This window comes from Peromyscus leucopus, chromosome 1 (genome assembly GCF_004664715.2).
Source record: "Peromyscus leucopus breed LL Stock chromosome 1, UCI_PerLeu_2.1, whole genome shotgun sequence".
Taxonomy (NCBI): domain Eukaryota; kingdom Metazoa; phylum Chordata; class Mammalia; order Rodentia; family Cricetidae; genus Peromyscus; species Peromyscus leucopus.
The window spans coordinates 117,715,863-117,733,221 of NC_051063.1; the positions used below are offsets into that span (position 1 = coordinate 117,715,863).

Genomic DNA, 17,359 nt, shown 5'->3' on the forward strand with positions numbered 1-17,359 from the left:
TACCATATCATAAACATGCATAGATGTAATATTTGTTTGTCTACAGTTAACTCTGTCTAGAATTGGTTCCCTATCATACTTGGTATGGAATTTCTAAGGCAATGTCCTTCAAATATTTCACATGTTGATAAGAATAGAGATCATGTGGATTAGGTGAATACATAGATATCTCAGGGGGAATTTAGCCTGGGGCCTTCATGTCTACTGATGTGGAAGGAATCACAGGAATGTGGAAATGAAGATAATTACATAAATAAAATTACTGAAATTTTCTTGCACCTGAGCTTAATAACTCAGATGCAGACCCTGAAGCTGAGTATGTTTAAGAGTTCTCCAGAGAATAATAAGCTGAGAAAAAATATATTAGGAAAAAAATACACTTCTGACTACTAGAGCAGAAAAAGAGACACATATGTGTACATATGTGGTTTTCTGTGAATCTCTGCTTATTACACTTTGCCTTGGTTCCAATCTTGGTGACATTAGAAAGATGTTCTATTTGAAGTTTGTCTTCTTGGTCGTCAGGCTTTCCTTCCTTTTCTGCAGTTTGGTGGGTCCCAGGTGCTTTATGAGATTTAAAGATCCACATACTTGGGGTGAAGATAAAGACACTGATTGTTTTCTTTCTATTTATACAAAGCATGGTCACATCAAGAACGAATATTTAACCAGGAATCTAGATAAGAAGTAAGTGCATTTTATTTGTTTTTGATTGGTCATCAGTGTAAATACTTAGAAGGCCCAATTATGGGGCCTTCTTCATGTTTTCTGTCTGTTTTGCCCTACCTTCCTATCTAGGACATGACCAAATTTTATTTTTTATGCTGATTATTACACTATTTCAGTTGATTTAATGGTTATCTGATTCATCGTTTTAGAGACAGATTTTCAGGCTAAAAGCTGTATCATATAATCTGTCTATATTTCTATTAGAGAGATTTCTTTTATATTGGCAATTCCTACTGTATGTTGCCAAGTGATATTTCCATGAAACATAATCCAAGGTAATGACAAGAGACCATTTATTTGAGGCTGAGTAAACTTTTCTGTAAGTGTTGTGCCAGTGTTTTTTCCATTTTGATGGAATGCCGAATTTGGTATTTCTTAAAAGCTTCATGGGTACATTTCTTAAAAGAATACTTCATTTTTATTCAAGTGTTGTTTATGTCATAATTTCAAAACTGCTGTGCTGTATGACTCCTGTGGATAAAATCAAGCATAAAAACATAAAGATCATTCACTGTGGTAACTTTATTCTTTGCATTAAATTTTCTTTCAGTTGAGAACATGTACAGCCAGATTTTTTTTAATGCCAATGTCAGCAGTTTTTTCTTTTAAGTTTTATGTTGTTCATGTATAACAGTCATCTATACAATTTCAGGAAACAGTTTGTGTATTTGTTAAAGAGGGTATGTTGTGAAGACATGTCACTATGGTTTAATAAAAAGCAGAAAGTCTAATATGTCTAGGCAGGATTTTTGGGTATGCAGGATGCTGGAAAGAAGAAGCAGAGACACCTAGAGATGCAGAGCAAGCAAGATGGGCACTACAAAAATATGGTTATAAAGCCACAAGGCAGAACCTAAATTAACAGAAATGTGTTAAAGTTATAAGAGCTAGTTAGAAAAATGCCAAGGTTAAGGCTGAGCATTTATAATTAATAGGTCTCCCTGTCATTATTTTTTTGGTGGCAGCCCAATGAAAAACTCAACTATAGTATGTCACTGTAAATATTGACTTTATATTAGCCTTGTCAAGTGCTTGAATGAAAGTGTTGTCTGTAGCACATGCCACAGTTTGAAAGTAATCTATTAAATACAAATATGGTCATTACTATCTATTTTATTTTCATTTCTTGATTCTCTGCTCCATAACTTTAATCTCTGACACTTATTCCACATTTGTTACTCTTTTCCTTTCTTCCTAATTATAAAGAGTGTGTTCACATGTTGTGGGAATATGTACAGCATAGTGTAGATTTTTCGATGTGATCATAATTTAACTGGATTGGTGATGTGTACTGGATTTGATATTTGATTTGGATAATTGTAGCAATGTCTCCTGTAGAATGCTAAGCAAATTGTCACAGGTAACATTATAAATATCTGGTAATATACATGTACAAGATGGGCATTGTACTCTATGTGAGGAATAACACAATGAAGTTTTAATATTTGAGACAAAAGCTGTATTCAGTTATTAATAACATACAGATGAATGCAATTCATAGCAGAAGATGATGTTTCAGATCATGGAGCAGAGGTGAGAAATTTTCAAGGAAATAAGGTAAAACGACAATAAAACTGGTCTTGGTGCAAAATATAACCATAGCGATGAAGGACAATGAGGAATGACTTTAAGTGACATCACATATTCTTACATTGACAAAGCAATTTTCACAGTGAAAGGGAACATGAGGCCGGGTGGTGGTGGCACATGCCTTTAATCCCAGCACTCGGGAGGCAGAGGCTGGCGGATCACTGTGAGTTCGAAGACAGCCTGGACTACCAAGTGAGTTCCAGGAAAAGGCACAAAGCTACACAGAGAAACCTTGTCTCGGAAAAAAAACAAAAAAACTCTAAGAGGAGGTTCAGTAGAGCTTGAGTGAGAAAATCTTCACTCAAGTTAGACACAGTTTTGTTATGTTGCTGTCAGTCACTAGAGTACTTTAAGTTGGAGAAAAACTGTCTTCGTAGAAGTAGAGATGAGAGAATTTGCAATTTCCCTTTTATTTGTTCTTAAATTTCATCAGTTTATGACTAAACACTGGTCAGTGACATGATCTCTCTAGATAAGATTACTGGAATGTTTGTTAAGGCAAGAAAAGGATTATGTAGGCATAAAAACAACAGAGATAAAACAAGTTGCTAAATGGTACTGATCATATCCATGATTTTCTGCAAGTAAATAAACATCCTTTCAAAAACTGCATTGAATTATCTGATACTCTTTGAAGTATATATTTATTACATAAAATATCATAGAAGAATATGTCTTCACATGTCTTATCGCTGTTCATATGTTGTGCTAACACAGCATATAGGTACTATCATTAGTTTTACTAGTATTGGGATGGGTCTATCATGAAAACGAATATAATAGTTGATAAAGAAAATGATGTTGTAGAAATAAAAAATTTGGGGAAAGTTACCTACATGTTCTTTTGTCATGTTGAATTGAGATCTAATTTTATAGTGAAGGGAATAAACTATGCCCTTCTAAAACACAAGTATAATTCAGGTAAATATATATATTTATACATATATACAAACCATGTATATCCATATATATTTCAAATGTTTATTTCATTTAAAGTTTTGTGTTATGAATAGGCATTATACCTAAATAATTATTAGTAATATTTTTATTTTATATTGTTGTCAGAGAACTCTATATTACACACTTAATTTAAAACATTTTCACCCATTGCGGTTCGTAAGCATCTTCCAAATTTTAGATTCTTTAATTTGCAAAATCATCTTTGAAATTATTGTGATTGTCCCTGAATTTTATAAACTAAAACTGCATGAAACATTCTCCAACATTCTCTCTGTTTTATTTTACATCTTTCATTTCAAAGACAGCTTACAAATTGGGTAAATATCATTTGAATTTGAGTTGTATTGGATCCCAGAGGAAATGTTCATGTGATTTATATATATAAACATGTTTGACTGTTTCATATGTCAATATGTGACAACTCTAGTCATTGCTTCTTTCCTTGGGCCTTATAAAACAATCGTAATTGATATTATGACAAATTATATTGTTAAAATGAAATGTTTGCTATAAGTTCATTTTAAATTTGAATTGAAGTGTTGCTTCATTATATCAGACCAAATTTGGAATCCACAGTTTTCAAAATGAATTCACTAAAAATTATTATTTGTTGACCAGTCTTCCTAGGTTACTTCAGAGTTGAATCAGCATTTTTGGTGTATAATATAATAAATCAGATTTCACATATTCCAACTCCTTTGATGTCACTCATAATCAATATTTTGTGACAACTCAGAGGTTTTTTCCATTGTGACTTCAGTCATTCATTAGAATTTGTGATTGGATTGATTGAAGATGGAAAGGGTATTATATTGTATGTATTTTATTTATTTTTCTTATTTTTTATTCCATTACATACCAACCACAGATCCCCCTCTTATTTGTCCTCACATTCTCTCTCCTTCCCCCACCACCATCTTTTATCCTTTATCCTCAACCCCTCCACCAACAGGGTAAGTTTTGCCATGGAGGGGGTGTAGCTAAGCCCTGTACATTCATTTCAGGCAGGACCAAACCTCTCCCTGCTGTATCAAGTGTCTGGCCATAGGTAATGGGATCCAGAAACCCAGCTCATTTGCCAGGGATAGACCCTGATCACACTGTCAGGAGCCCTTCAAAACAGACCTAGCTACACAACTGTCTCTGGTATGCAGAGGGTCCAGTCTGGTTCCATGTAGGTTCCACAGCTGTCCAAGTTTGTGAGTTCAACTGGATTCCTGGAGCTCAGCTAGGTGCCTGGTTGTAGATCTCTCTGCTTCTGCATCCATCTATTACTGGATAAAGGCTCTCCTGGTCCAATTGCAGCTATGAGACTGCATTTTATTTCTTTATATACTAAGAATTATTATAGATTTGATTTGAGGGTCGCTAAAATTCTTGAACAATGTTTATATGTGGCACACTTGTTATGGGGATAAGATATTCTATTGGAATTGTGGAATCCTAATTCATTTTCTACTATTTTCTCTTGTTTATCCAAGACATTATGTAAATGCTTTGGCCTTCACTCTCTCCAACCTAGATGCATAATGCTGCCAAGAATATCAATTAAACTGCATTCACATAAAGTTAAATCTTCAAAATTGTGAACTCAAATAAAGCTGTCATGATTTGAAGCTAATTACATTAGGTACTATTTTTATGAGTTGGTTAAGAGTTGAGTATAATGTAATTTGGTGATATTTGTTCCTATCATTCACTACTCTTTTTTATTAAGCCACCAAGTATATTTTGTGCTTCTGATTAATTTTGCACATGAGTCCTTCAACTAGGCAATGAATGATGCACTATGGGTCATACTCTTAAAGAATATTGAATCTTACTTTTCAAGAATTTATTAATGGCCTATATTTATCTATACTTGGATATTTTCCTGTAGTGAATGAGATTTGATACTAGATTATTTCTGTTATAAATGTATAAAGGGTTTACATAATCCACAAATTCATGACTTTTAATAAGGCAAGTGATACTTACAAAAACACAGAGGAATGGAACTAGATAAGAAATGAGGATTACCTCAGTAGGGATAACAAATAGAAATACTGACAATAAAGGAATATTTCTTGGCTTAGAAAAAAATGGCAGCAACAAAATTTTGGTCTTGAAAACAGCAGTTTTCAATTTTGACACTATCTTATCACACTCATGCTTTGGAACAGAGGGCAATGTGGTGAATTGAAGGGGAAATAATATTCAGATATACTCCAAATTGTCCATAGATTAAAATGAAAATCCAGCACTGGATCAATCATATTAGGATATGTGTAAAATTCAATGATGTTACTTGGAAAAATGATTTTTTTAAATGTATGTAAATCACTAATTGGTCAAAGATATGAGATAGAAACCTTTAATCAAAAACAAATTAATAGGAAGAGTTCATGGAAATTGATTACTTGAATCCATAAGAAGAACAACTATAAATTCTGAAACTTTATTTGGAAAAATGGATTTTAGTAATTTTAGATATTAATATCATGCAATAGTAACTTCATTGTTTGAACTAGAGAATCCAAATTTAAATCTGAAAATACCATACATCAATAAAACCCATCTGAAATGGCGGAGTACTAAAAACATTTCAGGCTTGGTTATTTCTGAATCCAAGAGAAAAGTTTAAGAAATAGAAGAATAGAAAAACTTCAGAGTAAAATTATTCAAACATTAGAACCACAAATTCTAGGGCAAATATACTATGCATTCAATTGATTACTAGCTGTAGAACAACAGAATAGGCTAGTGCACTCAGATATGGAACATTGTCCTAAAGCAATAGAATATACACAAGAGGAAACAAAAGCAGAATCAAAGGAAAACAGACAATGAGACATATTATTAACAAATTTATATATTATTTTCTTTTTTCTTATTAAGAAATTCTTTTTTTTTACATACCAACAACAGATTCCCCCTCTCCTCCCTTCTTCTTCCCACCAGCTTTCTCACACCCCATTCCCACCTCCTCCAAGGCAAGGCCTTCCATACAGAGTCAGCAGAGCCTGGTACATTCAGAAGAGGCTGGTCTAAGCCCCTCCCTCTGGACCAAGGTTGTATAAGGTGTCCATCCAGAGGTACTGGGCTCCAAAGCCCACGTGTGGACAGAGGACAGATCTTGATCCTACAACCAGGGACTCCTTAAGCAGGTCAAGCTACACAACTGCCTCACCCATACAGAAGGCCTAGTCCAATTCCACAGAGGATCCACAGCTATTGACCCACCATTCATGGGTTCCCACTTCTTTGTTTCCCCATCATGATTTTGATGCCCCTTGCTCTAGGAATCCTTCTTTTCTCGGTCTTCAACTGGACTCTGGGAGCTCAGCCTGGTACTTGGCTGTGGATTCCTACATCTGCTTCCATTAGTTACTGGATGAAGGCTCTATGCTGACAGTTAAGGTATTCATGAATATGATTACTGATGTAAGCCAGTTCACTCACCCTCTCCACTATTGATATGAGATGATCTTCATGGAGATTAAAAGTAAAGATATCAGAGAAAGAAAATATTTAATAATTAGCACAAAGCAAAAGGAAACTAGAAACAAGACTAGCATGTTCAGATAAACAAATATAAATTAAATTGTTCAACATCAACCTCAGGGCCTGTATCTAGCAGTTTTCCTGTTTCTCTCATGGTCCCACAGCAGCTCAGAACCAAATAAACATACAGAGGCTTATATTAATTATGAACTGTGTATGGCCATGACCTATAACTCAATTTTCTTGCTAGCTAGCTTTTATAGCTAAACTCAGCCCATTTCTATTAATCTATATGTCACCATATGTTCCATGGCTTTATGATTGTGCCATTACATGCTGCTCTCTGAACAGCAGGATGGCTACTCTTCCACTCTGCCTTTCTTCTTCTAGTGACTCTCTTCAACCCACCTATAACCTGACTTACCATAGGCCAAACAGCTTCATTTATCAACCAGTCAGAGCAACATATATTCACAGTATACAAAAGACATCCCCCAGGAAGGGCCCATGTGAAGAGGGCATATTCTTCACATAAATGATCATTGTTATAAACAATAACATATCACTGAAGATTATAGAGCATCAAATGGAATGGAAAGGACAAAGATGCAACAAATAAAGAGAAAAATTAAAAATAATTATGCTGTCTATATTTCTTATAAATTTAAATATTCTCAGAGATTGTGATACATATGGATATATTTTTAACCCATTCCTTATAATCATAACTAATTCAGAGCCTTGTCAATGGTTGCTTCTTTGTAAAAATCTATCACAATATGGATAGAAGATAATATCCACCTAGTTTCCATTTATGTTATTGACTGTAATTCTATAATAGAGGAATAAGTAGATTAAATGTCTTTTGGTACCATTTTTTTTCTGTGATCACACACAAAGGAATAAAATTGTAAGAAAGTTCAAATCAAAGCATCCCACATGAATGATATACACCTCCTAAATATAGAAAAATCCTTCCAAAATTCCAGAAATCTCATTATGCAGCACAGTAATAGGGCTTGTGTCATTACAGTAATTGAAAAAGCAAGCAATAAATACATAAAAACTATTATTTTAATTTAATATTACCATGTTTGGAGCCCCATCTCTAATGATCTCTGTGCTTACTTTTTCAGGTTGACATATAAAAATATCCACTTGATTTTGTCTCTTTATTTTGCTCTTGAAAATATCAACAAAGACCCTCATATTCTACCCAACATTTCTCTATTAGTTAAAGTCGAATGTAACCTCCTGGATGATTGGAGAATGAATAGTTTATCCACAAAAATAGGTGAATTTCTTCCTAACTACTACTGTATAAATCAGAGAAGATATTTAATCGTACTTACAGGTCCAATTTGGTTATCATCTGCTATGCTTGGGCCACTGCTGTACATCACCAATAGACCAGAGGTAAGCATGGGTGAGTTAGTTTTAATGAAACATTGTCTCCTTTCATCCTGATTTTCAGATACCAAGGCCAATTAAAGAAAAAAGTATATATGTGTGTATTTTGATGCATAGAATTCTAAGCATATATACTCAGAAAGCATTGACACATACCAGTACTTTAGCACAATTAGACCCAAGAACAAGGAGAAATTTGAAGTATTTCAGTAGCAGACTTAGTTCATCTGTACTTTTAAAGATATTCACAAGAAATTACATAAGATTTAATAATGAGATGAAAATCCACATGCCCTAATATTTCCAGTGTATGATGAACACAATTAGTTTTAAACTAATCATTATATATTCCACCTTCTTCAATTTATTGTCTCTTGTATGTCATTCAGCTTTACTGTGGACCATTTCATCCTCTCCTGAGCAGCCATGAACAGTTTCCACATCTCTACCAGATGGCGCCTAAGGACACATCTCAGGCTTTGGCCATGGTATCTTTGGTGGTATATTTCAGATGGAACTGGGTTGGAGCAATCATTTCAGATGATGATCTAGGACTTGAATTTCTCTCAGAATTGAGAAGAGAGATGCAAAGAAACAGTTTGTGCTTAGCCTTTGTGCATATTATTATGGAAGATAAAATATTATTCCGGAAAAATGTAAATATTTATTATAATGAGATTACAACGTCATCAGCCAAAGTTGTTATCATTTATGGAGACAAAGATTCTCATCTGCAACTTAACCTTAAATTCTACAGACTAGCACACCTTCAGAGAATCTGGGTCACTACTTCGCAGTGGGATATGATCACACATATTGACAGATTCCTTCTTGATTCCTTCTATGGGACCTTTACATTTTTAATTCACTCTTCAGAATTACCTGGTTTTAAAAACTTTATTGAGTCAGCAGATCCTTCCAAGTATAGTAGTGATTTTTCTCTTGCTAAAATGTGGTGGATGTGTTTTAATTGTTCTCTGACTTCATTTAATTCTATGAACCTTAAGAATTGCTCACTAGAAAAACGAATGCAGTGGTTATTCCTGCACCGTTTTGAAACATCTGTGAGTGGTACGGGTTATGTTGTATACAATACTGTGCATGCTGTGGCCCATGCACTCCATGAGATGCTGCTACAAGAAGTAGATACATTGTCAAAGTATTCTGGGGAAAAACTGGAGTTTGACTCTTGGCAGGTAATATGTATTCTAATGAATGTAATGTAGTGTTGTAAATATAATTTCATAATGGTTGATGTTGGTTCTACCTAAGAATTTCAGGATCATTTCTATCATATACAACAATTTGTGTACTCTTAGACAGAGTGTCATGGAAAATTAATTGTTTATAGGCCTTAATCCAGCCAACACTGACACTCAGATAGATATTCCTGATCTATGCCAAGAATGTTTCCCATAATACTTTTTTTAGATATGCATATTTTTAATATTTGAAATAAAAATATATTTCTTTCTCATGAAAACTTGAAAGCCAACAAGGAGATGAATGTTCTCTTAAGTGATCAAAATGTTGGTCAGCAATTAAGTGTATCCTAAATAACAGTAAGAAATTCTTCCACATTTGTATTATCATAATAAAAATCTCAGTTCCTTAGCTAATTGTCAGGTATCATTTAGAAGAAACATTATGGGTAATATCTATCTACTATCCAGGAATAGCATTCATGGGGGCATGTGTTAGATAATTAACATCAATGACAAGCTACTATTTCCAAATCATAATGTTGTTGTTATCCTTATGTGGGTTTTTCCATCTACTATATGAGTACTTGGTATTAAGTCACATTTCTAGACATATTAATGAAAATTAGAGGCAATCTACACTTCAAATTATTTGTTCTAATGTGTAGGCATACTTGAACCTAAAATAATAAATGTTTCAGATGGTCCATTTCCTGAAGAACATACAATTTATAAACCCTGTTGGAGACCAAGTGAACATGAATCAGAAAGAAAAGCAGTATGTGGAGTATGACATTCACTACAGCATTGAGTTTTTCCCTAATCTTGGACTTAAGGTGAAAATAGGAAAGTTTTCCAAACATTTGCCACATGGTCAACAATTGTATATGTCTGAAGAGATGATAAAGTGGAACATAGACCTTAGGCAGGTTTGTTGGACTTACTTGTACAACTCTACAAGCAACATAAGTAACCAAAGTCTCAAAGTTGCTTTCAGCACCCTCCTGAAATAGAGTATTTTCAAATATATTCACATACTTATTTCTCACATTTCTAGATTTTTTTTCAGGACACATTTTATTTCAGTAGTATGAATATTCATAATTTGTGAGGGGTCCACTTTTACTCTTGGCTTGTTTGCCACAATGTTGAGAGGGCAAAGTCATAGCTCTGACAGAACTTTGCACATGGCCCTTGAGCACGAACAGAGACTGCTCTTCAGGAGACAGACTTTGATGAATCAGCTCAACTTAAATCCGAGTATAGGGAATATATAATATTGGGGAGCCTGGAGACAAAAATAATTTGCATTAAGTGGCACATTGTGATCACAAGGCTTATTCTGTGGCAGTTGGGTCCTACAGCAGTACTCCCAGCACAAATCTTCTAGAAGGAATCTGTGCCAAAGTTCAAGCCAAAGATGAATCAGCATCTGCTTTAGAGATAGGCACCTGGTTTAGAGACAGCTTTTCAGTACCACAGGCTCAGGTATATTCTCCAAATAAGGGCAGGGGTAGGGGCAGAAAATTCTTCTGGGGGAAGGGAGCCCCATGTTATGGAGCTATTGTGATAAGCTGCCAGGCCATGGAGAGGCTTTGATATTTACCAGACAGCAATGTCTTCCAACATCATAGCTACATATTTAGATGTCTATGTATCTATTTACATGATAGATAGATAAATATAAATTAAATATAAACACACATACATACAAGTTTATCATTATATAAATCATAATACATCTATAATATATAATCACAATATTGAATAAATGTTACTTTTTATTTATTTGCATTTTTGTAAAAGGGTGTTTTTCAATAGTACCATGTTCTAAATTTCTCTCACTATTCCCAAGTCGATAAGACTTTTTTATTATATTCCATTTGTTATTTTCCTCAGATTCCATCATCAATTTGCAGTATACCTTGCAGTCCAGGATACAGAAAATCCCCTCAGCAGGGAAAGGCTGTGTGCTGTTTTGATTGTATCCCTTGCCCAGAAAATGAGATTTCCAATATGTCAGGTAAATGTACAACATACTAACAGATTCATTAGATTAGTTAATTTCTGTTGTCTCAATGACACCTTCTGGGAATATAATAGATAAATTTCATCATGCAATCAAATGAGCAGCAATTCTGCCTCTGAGCATCACAACCCGTGTCCTGAGACACATATTTGAATTGTTACTCCAGCAACTATTCATATAGTAGTTTCATTTGGAAACTGATTTAGAGTACTAAATATCACTATAGCATTTATCTTAGCCTGTAATCTAGTCCTTCATAATATATCTAATATTCTCTTCTTTTCTAAGACAAGGGAGCTGCACATTCTTATTTACATAGCATCTATGATATTTGTGATAACTTGTAGATGATCATGGATGATGCTTCCTGATTAACAGGCATGCATTTTCTCATGTGTCCAATGGCAGATCATGCTTTCAGTTTGTTGATTGTATTTTCATTTGTAGACTAGTCCACAGGTTAGTTTCTAGACAACAAATATAATCCAAATTGAAACATTTATTTTCATATTTCAATTTGAAAGGAGGTATTCCTGTAAACTTTTCAGATTGAATAGGTGGGAATATCGACTTAGTGACAAGGCACCCAGGGAACATTTGATAGTGATATTATACGTACCACAATAGGTAACTGAAAAAAGGAATTAATTGCTTTGGGAGTAATAACACAAACCTAAAAAATAAAATTGCTGCTTTATTTAATCTGAAGACCAGAATTGTTCTAAATAATTTGAATGTGAGTAACATGGAGATACAAGTAGAGTTTACATACAAAAAATTCCATTGAAATGTTAAACATATTTTGTAGAGGACCTAGTGAATAATGGGAAAAACAGTGTCACAGAATACTAAGTAGAAAATAAATTGATGAAAACTATGGTTTACATATATTAACTTTAGTGTAATTGAAAATAAAATTAATGTACAAATATTTGAAAATTAGTAACTGCTTATGTGTATTTTAAAATAATCAAAATAAATTATTTTATAGCAAATAATAATGATAAAATGATTAGAAAAATAAAATATGAATGTTTTTGTCCAATTATTTGGATAACATCACATATTAATTTATGAGAGAACAAAAGCTATTTGAATGCGATTTAGTCTTGAATGGAAAGACTCATAATTAGAATAATATTATTACTTTCAAGTTTGATTTGTTGATCCATTCAATTGAATGCAGGGAAAAATATGTTAGAAATTACATGATATAGGTGGAAGAGAGCTCTTCCTTCTATCCCTTATTGTGTGCCTTATCTATGTCCTTAGGGGCCGAGCCTAGTCCTACCTCATCTTGATATGTCAGGCTTCCTTAGAACCCATGGAAGTCATGCACCTTTCTGAAAATAAACAGAGGAGACATACATTGTGCAGGGAGAGTGGAGCTGTGGGAGGAAAGGGGAATAGAGAAAGGAAAGGAAACTGTGATCTGGAAGTAGAATAAATGAATAAAATGGTTTTATTTGAAAATATGGAAAGCATCTCCATCATGTTGTTTTCTCAATAAATATTTTTCTATCAATGGTCCAATCTTAGAGAAATTAGTAAACTGGTAGATTCTATTTATTAGCAAATATATAAGAAACCTAATAATAAATGTGATATCATTAACATGTAGAGATTTAGGTGGTCAAAGGTTCATGGATCTTCTGTATTCCCTGACATCTTTTCATGCCTTCTTTTAAGCAATATATGGGGTTGTTTGTGTTTCAGTACACAAGCAGTTACAAAAGGACATTGATATATAGTACTAGCCATGCAGCTGATAGACAGACAAAAATATCTATGGAAGAACTTGGTTTTATGATTTTATGCTTTAAAATTTCTGAATTGTTAAGAATAAATATGTGTTTCTGTATTGTACTCAATAAGATGTTTTATGGTGTAAACATATTCTGTTACATGCCATTAATTCTGGCAAACAACTAAAATGTCTTGACTGTAAATGAAAAAATGCAAACAACAGATTTTCAAAATTGTGCATTAAAAAGTTAGATTTTGCTACCACTATTAATTCTTAAATAAAAAAGCTAACTTTTTGTCTACCTCAAAAAATTAGACTAAATTAAGAAGAATTTTTTAATGCATTAATGTAATATGTCCTGTAAAATTCTAAGAAATATTAAACCTGAATATATATTTACTCTTGTACCAGACATGGATCAGTGTTTAAAGTGCCCTGATGATCACTATGCCAACCCTGAAGGAAATCACTGTCTCAAAAAAGTGGTGGCATTTCTGGGTTATGAAGACATTTTGGGAATGTCTCTAGCCTGCTTTGCTCTGTGTTTTTCTATTCTCACAGCTTTTGTACTGGGTGTCTTTTTGAAACACAAGGACACTCCCACAGTCAAGGCCAACAACCGAGCTCTGAGTTATGTTCTACTCATCTCCCTCATCTTTTGCTTTCTCTGTTCCTTGCTCTTCATCGGCCAACCCAATATGGCCACATGCTTCATGCAGCAGACCATATTTGCTGTGGTGTTCACTGTGGCTGCTTCTACTGTCTTGGCCAAGACAATTACAGTAGTACTGGCCTTCAAGGTTACTACTCCAAGTAGAAGGATGAGGTGGCTGCTGGTGTCAGGGGCACCTAACTTCATCATTCCAATTTGCACTGTGATTCAGCTGATTTTATGTGGGATCTGGCTGGGAACTTCCCCACCATTTGTTGATGTTGACATACATATTGAAAAAGAACACATTTTGATTGTCTGTAACAAAGGATCAATTATTGCCTTCTATTGTGTTCTGGGATACTTAGGCTCCATTGCCATGGGAAGTTTCACTGTAGCTTTCTTGGTCAGAAATCTGCCTGACACATTCAATGAAGCTAAGTACCTGACATTCAGTATGCTGGTTTTCTGTAGTGTCTGGATCACCTTCCTCCCTGTATACCATAGCACCAAGGGCAAGGCTATGGTGGCAGTGGAGGTGTTCTGTATCTTGGCCTCCAGTGCAGGGCTGCTTCTTTGCATCTTTGCCCCAAAGTGCTACATTATTTTGTTAAGACCTGAGAGAAATTCTTTTCAAATGTTCAGGAATGTGCATTTCAAAATTGAAAATACTCATTAGATGATCTTTATCATTAGAACATACTTCCCAATAAGACTACCCTGACATTTTTGTTCTCAAATATGTATTTTGTGTCATGAGTAAAGGCAGAAAATAAACTGTAAAGTAGAGTTTTAAAACATGAACTATGAACCAATGGCTGAGGGGCACCCAAGTGGATCAGGCCCACTGAATTGGTGAGACAGTTGACTGGCTTGTTCTGTTTGGGAGGCATCCAGGCAGTGGGACTGGGTCCTATGCTCATCGCAAGAGTTGGCTGTTTGAAACCTAGGGCTTATGCAGGGTGCTAGGCTAGGACTGGGAGGAGGGGACTGGACCTGCCTGGACTGAGTCTACCAGGTTGATCTCAGTAATCGGGGGAGGCTTTGCCCTGGAGGAGGTGGGAATGGGGGGGTGTAGGTTTTGGGTAAGAGTAGGGGGGCAAATGGGGGAGAACAAGGTAATCTGTGGCTGATATGTAGAACTGAATTGTATTGTAAAATAAAATAAAAATATAAAACAATAAAATTTGGCCCACAATTCATTCTTAAAGACCAAACATTGTGATCTGACATTACTATACCTGTAAGGCTGGTTTCCTTCTTTATAGCCATGCTTGTTGTTGAATTGGATCATAGCTATGCATTACTCTAAATTTTATATATTAACATCTAATATCACTTTCACGTATAACTTATACAGTAAGGTTGTGTTCCATACTAAATCATTACAGTGGAGAGTATATAGAAATGTATTTAAATGATGATTAACTTTAATTTAATTTGTAATAAAGAGGAATTTACACAAAATTAATTCATTTTTGGACCAAGTATTTTGTGTTTACATGGCATCTATACATTAATATGTACAAAAATAAAAAAAAATAAATGTCTCTTAACTTGAAAATTAGATCTCAAGAAGTGTGACAGTGACTGGACAAAGGAAAGGGATGGGCAAGATATTCTCTTTCACTAAGAACATAATGTTAAGAAAGGAAAAATTTCTCATTTTACTCATGCCTTTACTATCATGCCTTTCACATACCATATACCCATGCATACAAACACATATTTTCATACACATATACAGTTACATAGAAACACACACATATTGTTCGTTAACCTAAACATTTTCTTAGATTTCAAAATTCCTTCTTCCATAACAACTTAAGTATTAAAGAAGAGTCAACTTGTCCTACTATCCACAATAATTAAAAATGAATTTCATAATTGATGAGAAAACCGAGGCTGTATTTCATAACTTATGGCATTTTTTATGGGAAGATGTAGAACCTTACATTATGATATATAAACTTTTACTAGTTTTTTCTGGTTATTCTTTCTTTTTTATGAATATAGATACTTTTTCATGCAAAGTATCCTGATTATAATTTCCCATCACTGTATTCTGTCTGGTATCTCCCCACCTACCTTTCCTTCCAGAACCACTGCCTTTATATCTCTCAGCAGAAAAGAAAGTCTTCTAAGAGATAACAACCAAATATAAAAAATTTAATAAGGCAAAGAAAAATTATTACACTGAAGTTGGACAAAGCAAAATAATGGGGGGGGGGAGAAGAAATCCCAAAAGCAGGCATAAGTGTCAGAGACCCATTCACTCCTAAAATAAAGAGTCTTTTGTCTACATTGTGCCCTGCCTGCAAAATATGCTAGAGCAATGATGGAAGGGAAGTTCTGGAATTAGCAAACCAATGTCTGGTTTGACTAAGATCCACTTTTTGCTATATAGAACTCACACTCATCACTGAATGGATAGTCAAGGACCTATGGGTAGTAGGCCCCGAAATCAGGGGTAAAACCAAAGACTACTGGTCAAAAAAGAAAACCAATAAAATGATTCTTGTGGATAATCTTCTATGTTTATGGATCAGTGTCTGATTCAATCACCATCATAAAGGCTTCCTCCAGGAGACAACAGGAAAAGATACAGAGATCTGAGGCCAGATATTTTGTGGAGAGAAAGGCTAAGTTGGAGAGCTACATCAAATCCCTCCCCTCAGGGATCAAGGAATTCCACACAAGTGGAGGCATAAGGATTCTAAGAGCCATAAAGGTTGGACGACATTAGGAGACATTTGTTCTTATAATCAAATAAGAGAAAGGTGCATATAGGCTCAGGTAGATGGAAGCAGCAGGCACAGGATCTACATACTTCTGAACCATGTCATCTGTGTGTATATTATAGCTATAAGTTTAGGACACCCAACTCCAAATTTGAGTTATCCTTGTATTAGATACTCACTTTTTAGTTTGGACATGGTTTCTGAAGAGACTACACACTGATTCCTATGTTTTGTCTAAAACAACAAAAAAAGTCATTTGTTGCTTTCCTGCCCACAGATGTGGTAGAGCCCATTGACTCAAGATCATGTCACATGACTTCCCAACCAAGACAGAATTTACTTTCAAGCTATAAAAAAATGTAAACACTTCCATGCTTAAGTAAATTTTGTCAAATAATTCATACAACAAGACTAAATACTAATTCAGGCATTGTTGAGGATTTGTCTACTGAGTAGATATTCTTATTAATATTATTGCCTTTATTACAACTGGGATACAATGGGCATATGTTGTCTGAAAATCACCAAACACTATTTTGCATAAAAATTTTTTGAAGGAAATTCATGAATGTTTATGTAAATTATTAAAATGCAACAATGTTTCCTCTGTCATTGTACCAAACATTGTACATGAGTTGTGGAGTTAAGTTGCTATGATTGGATAATATTTCGTTCCAAATTTCTAAACTTTAAAGGTTTGCTTTTTAAGGTAATCATGTTGAAATGTGCCTACCATGGAAAGATAAAGCCTAGTGAGAGAGGATTACAGGTCTCACCACTCACTGTGAAGTTCCTTCCCACAATACACTGTCCCTG

At 34.5% G+C, this 17,359-nt stretch overlaps 1 protein-coding gene across 1 annotated transcript; it reads left to right on the forward strand.

Moving 5' to 3' along the window:
- The first annotated feature begins 487 nt into the window (after positions 1-487).
- LOC114687768 (vomeronasal type-2 receptor 116-like) lies at positions 488-14,481 on the forward strand. Its single transcript, XM_028862399.1, has 6 exons — positions 488-687; positions 7,899-8,178; positions 8,562-9,368; positions 10,076-10,303; positions 11,274-11,397; positions 13,562-14,481. Exons 1-6 carry the CDS (start codon positions 491-493, stop codon positions 14,479-14,481), a joined length of 2,556 nt encoding a protein of 851 aa, XP_028718232.1. The 5' UTR covers positions 488-490.
- The last annotated feature ends 2,878 nt before the right edge of the window (positions 14,482-17,359 follow it).

Bases quoted from the DNA above. Each gene is read 5' to 3' on its own strand.
- LOC114687768 (XM_028862399.1), top strand. From the start codon at position 491: ATGTTCTATTTGAAGTTTGTCTTCTTGGTCGTCAGGCTTTCCTTCCTT. The intron at 9,369-10,075 runs GTAATATGTATT...TAAATGTTTCAG, and splicing joins TGGAGTTTGACTCTTGGCAG to ATGGTCCATTTCCTGAAGAA. The intron at 11,398-13,561 runs GTAAATGTACAA...CTCTTGTACCAG, and splicing joins TGAGATTTCCAATATGTCAG to ACATGGATCAGTGTTTAAAG.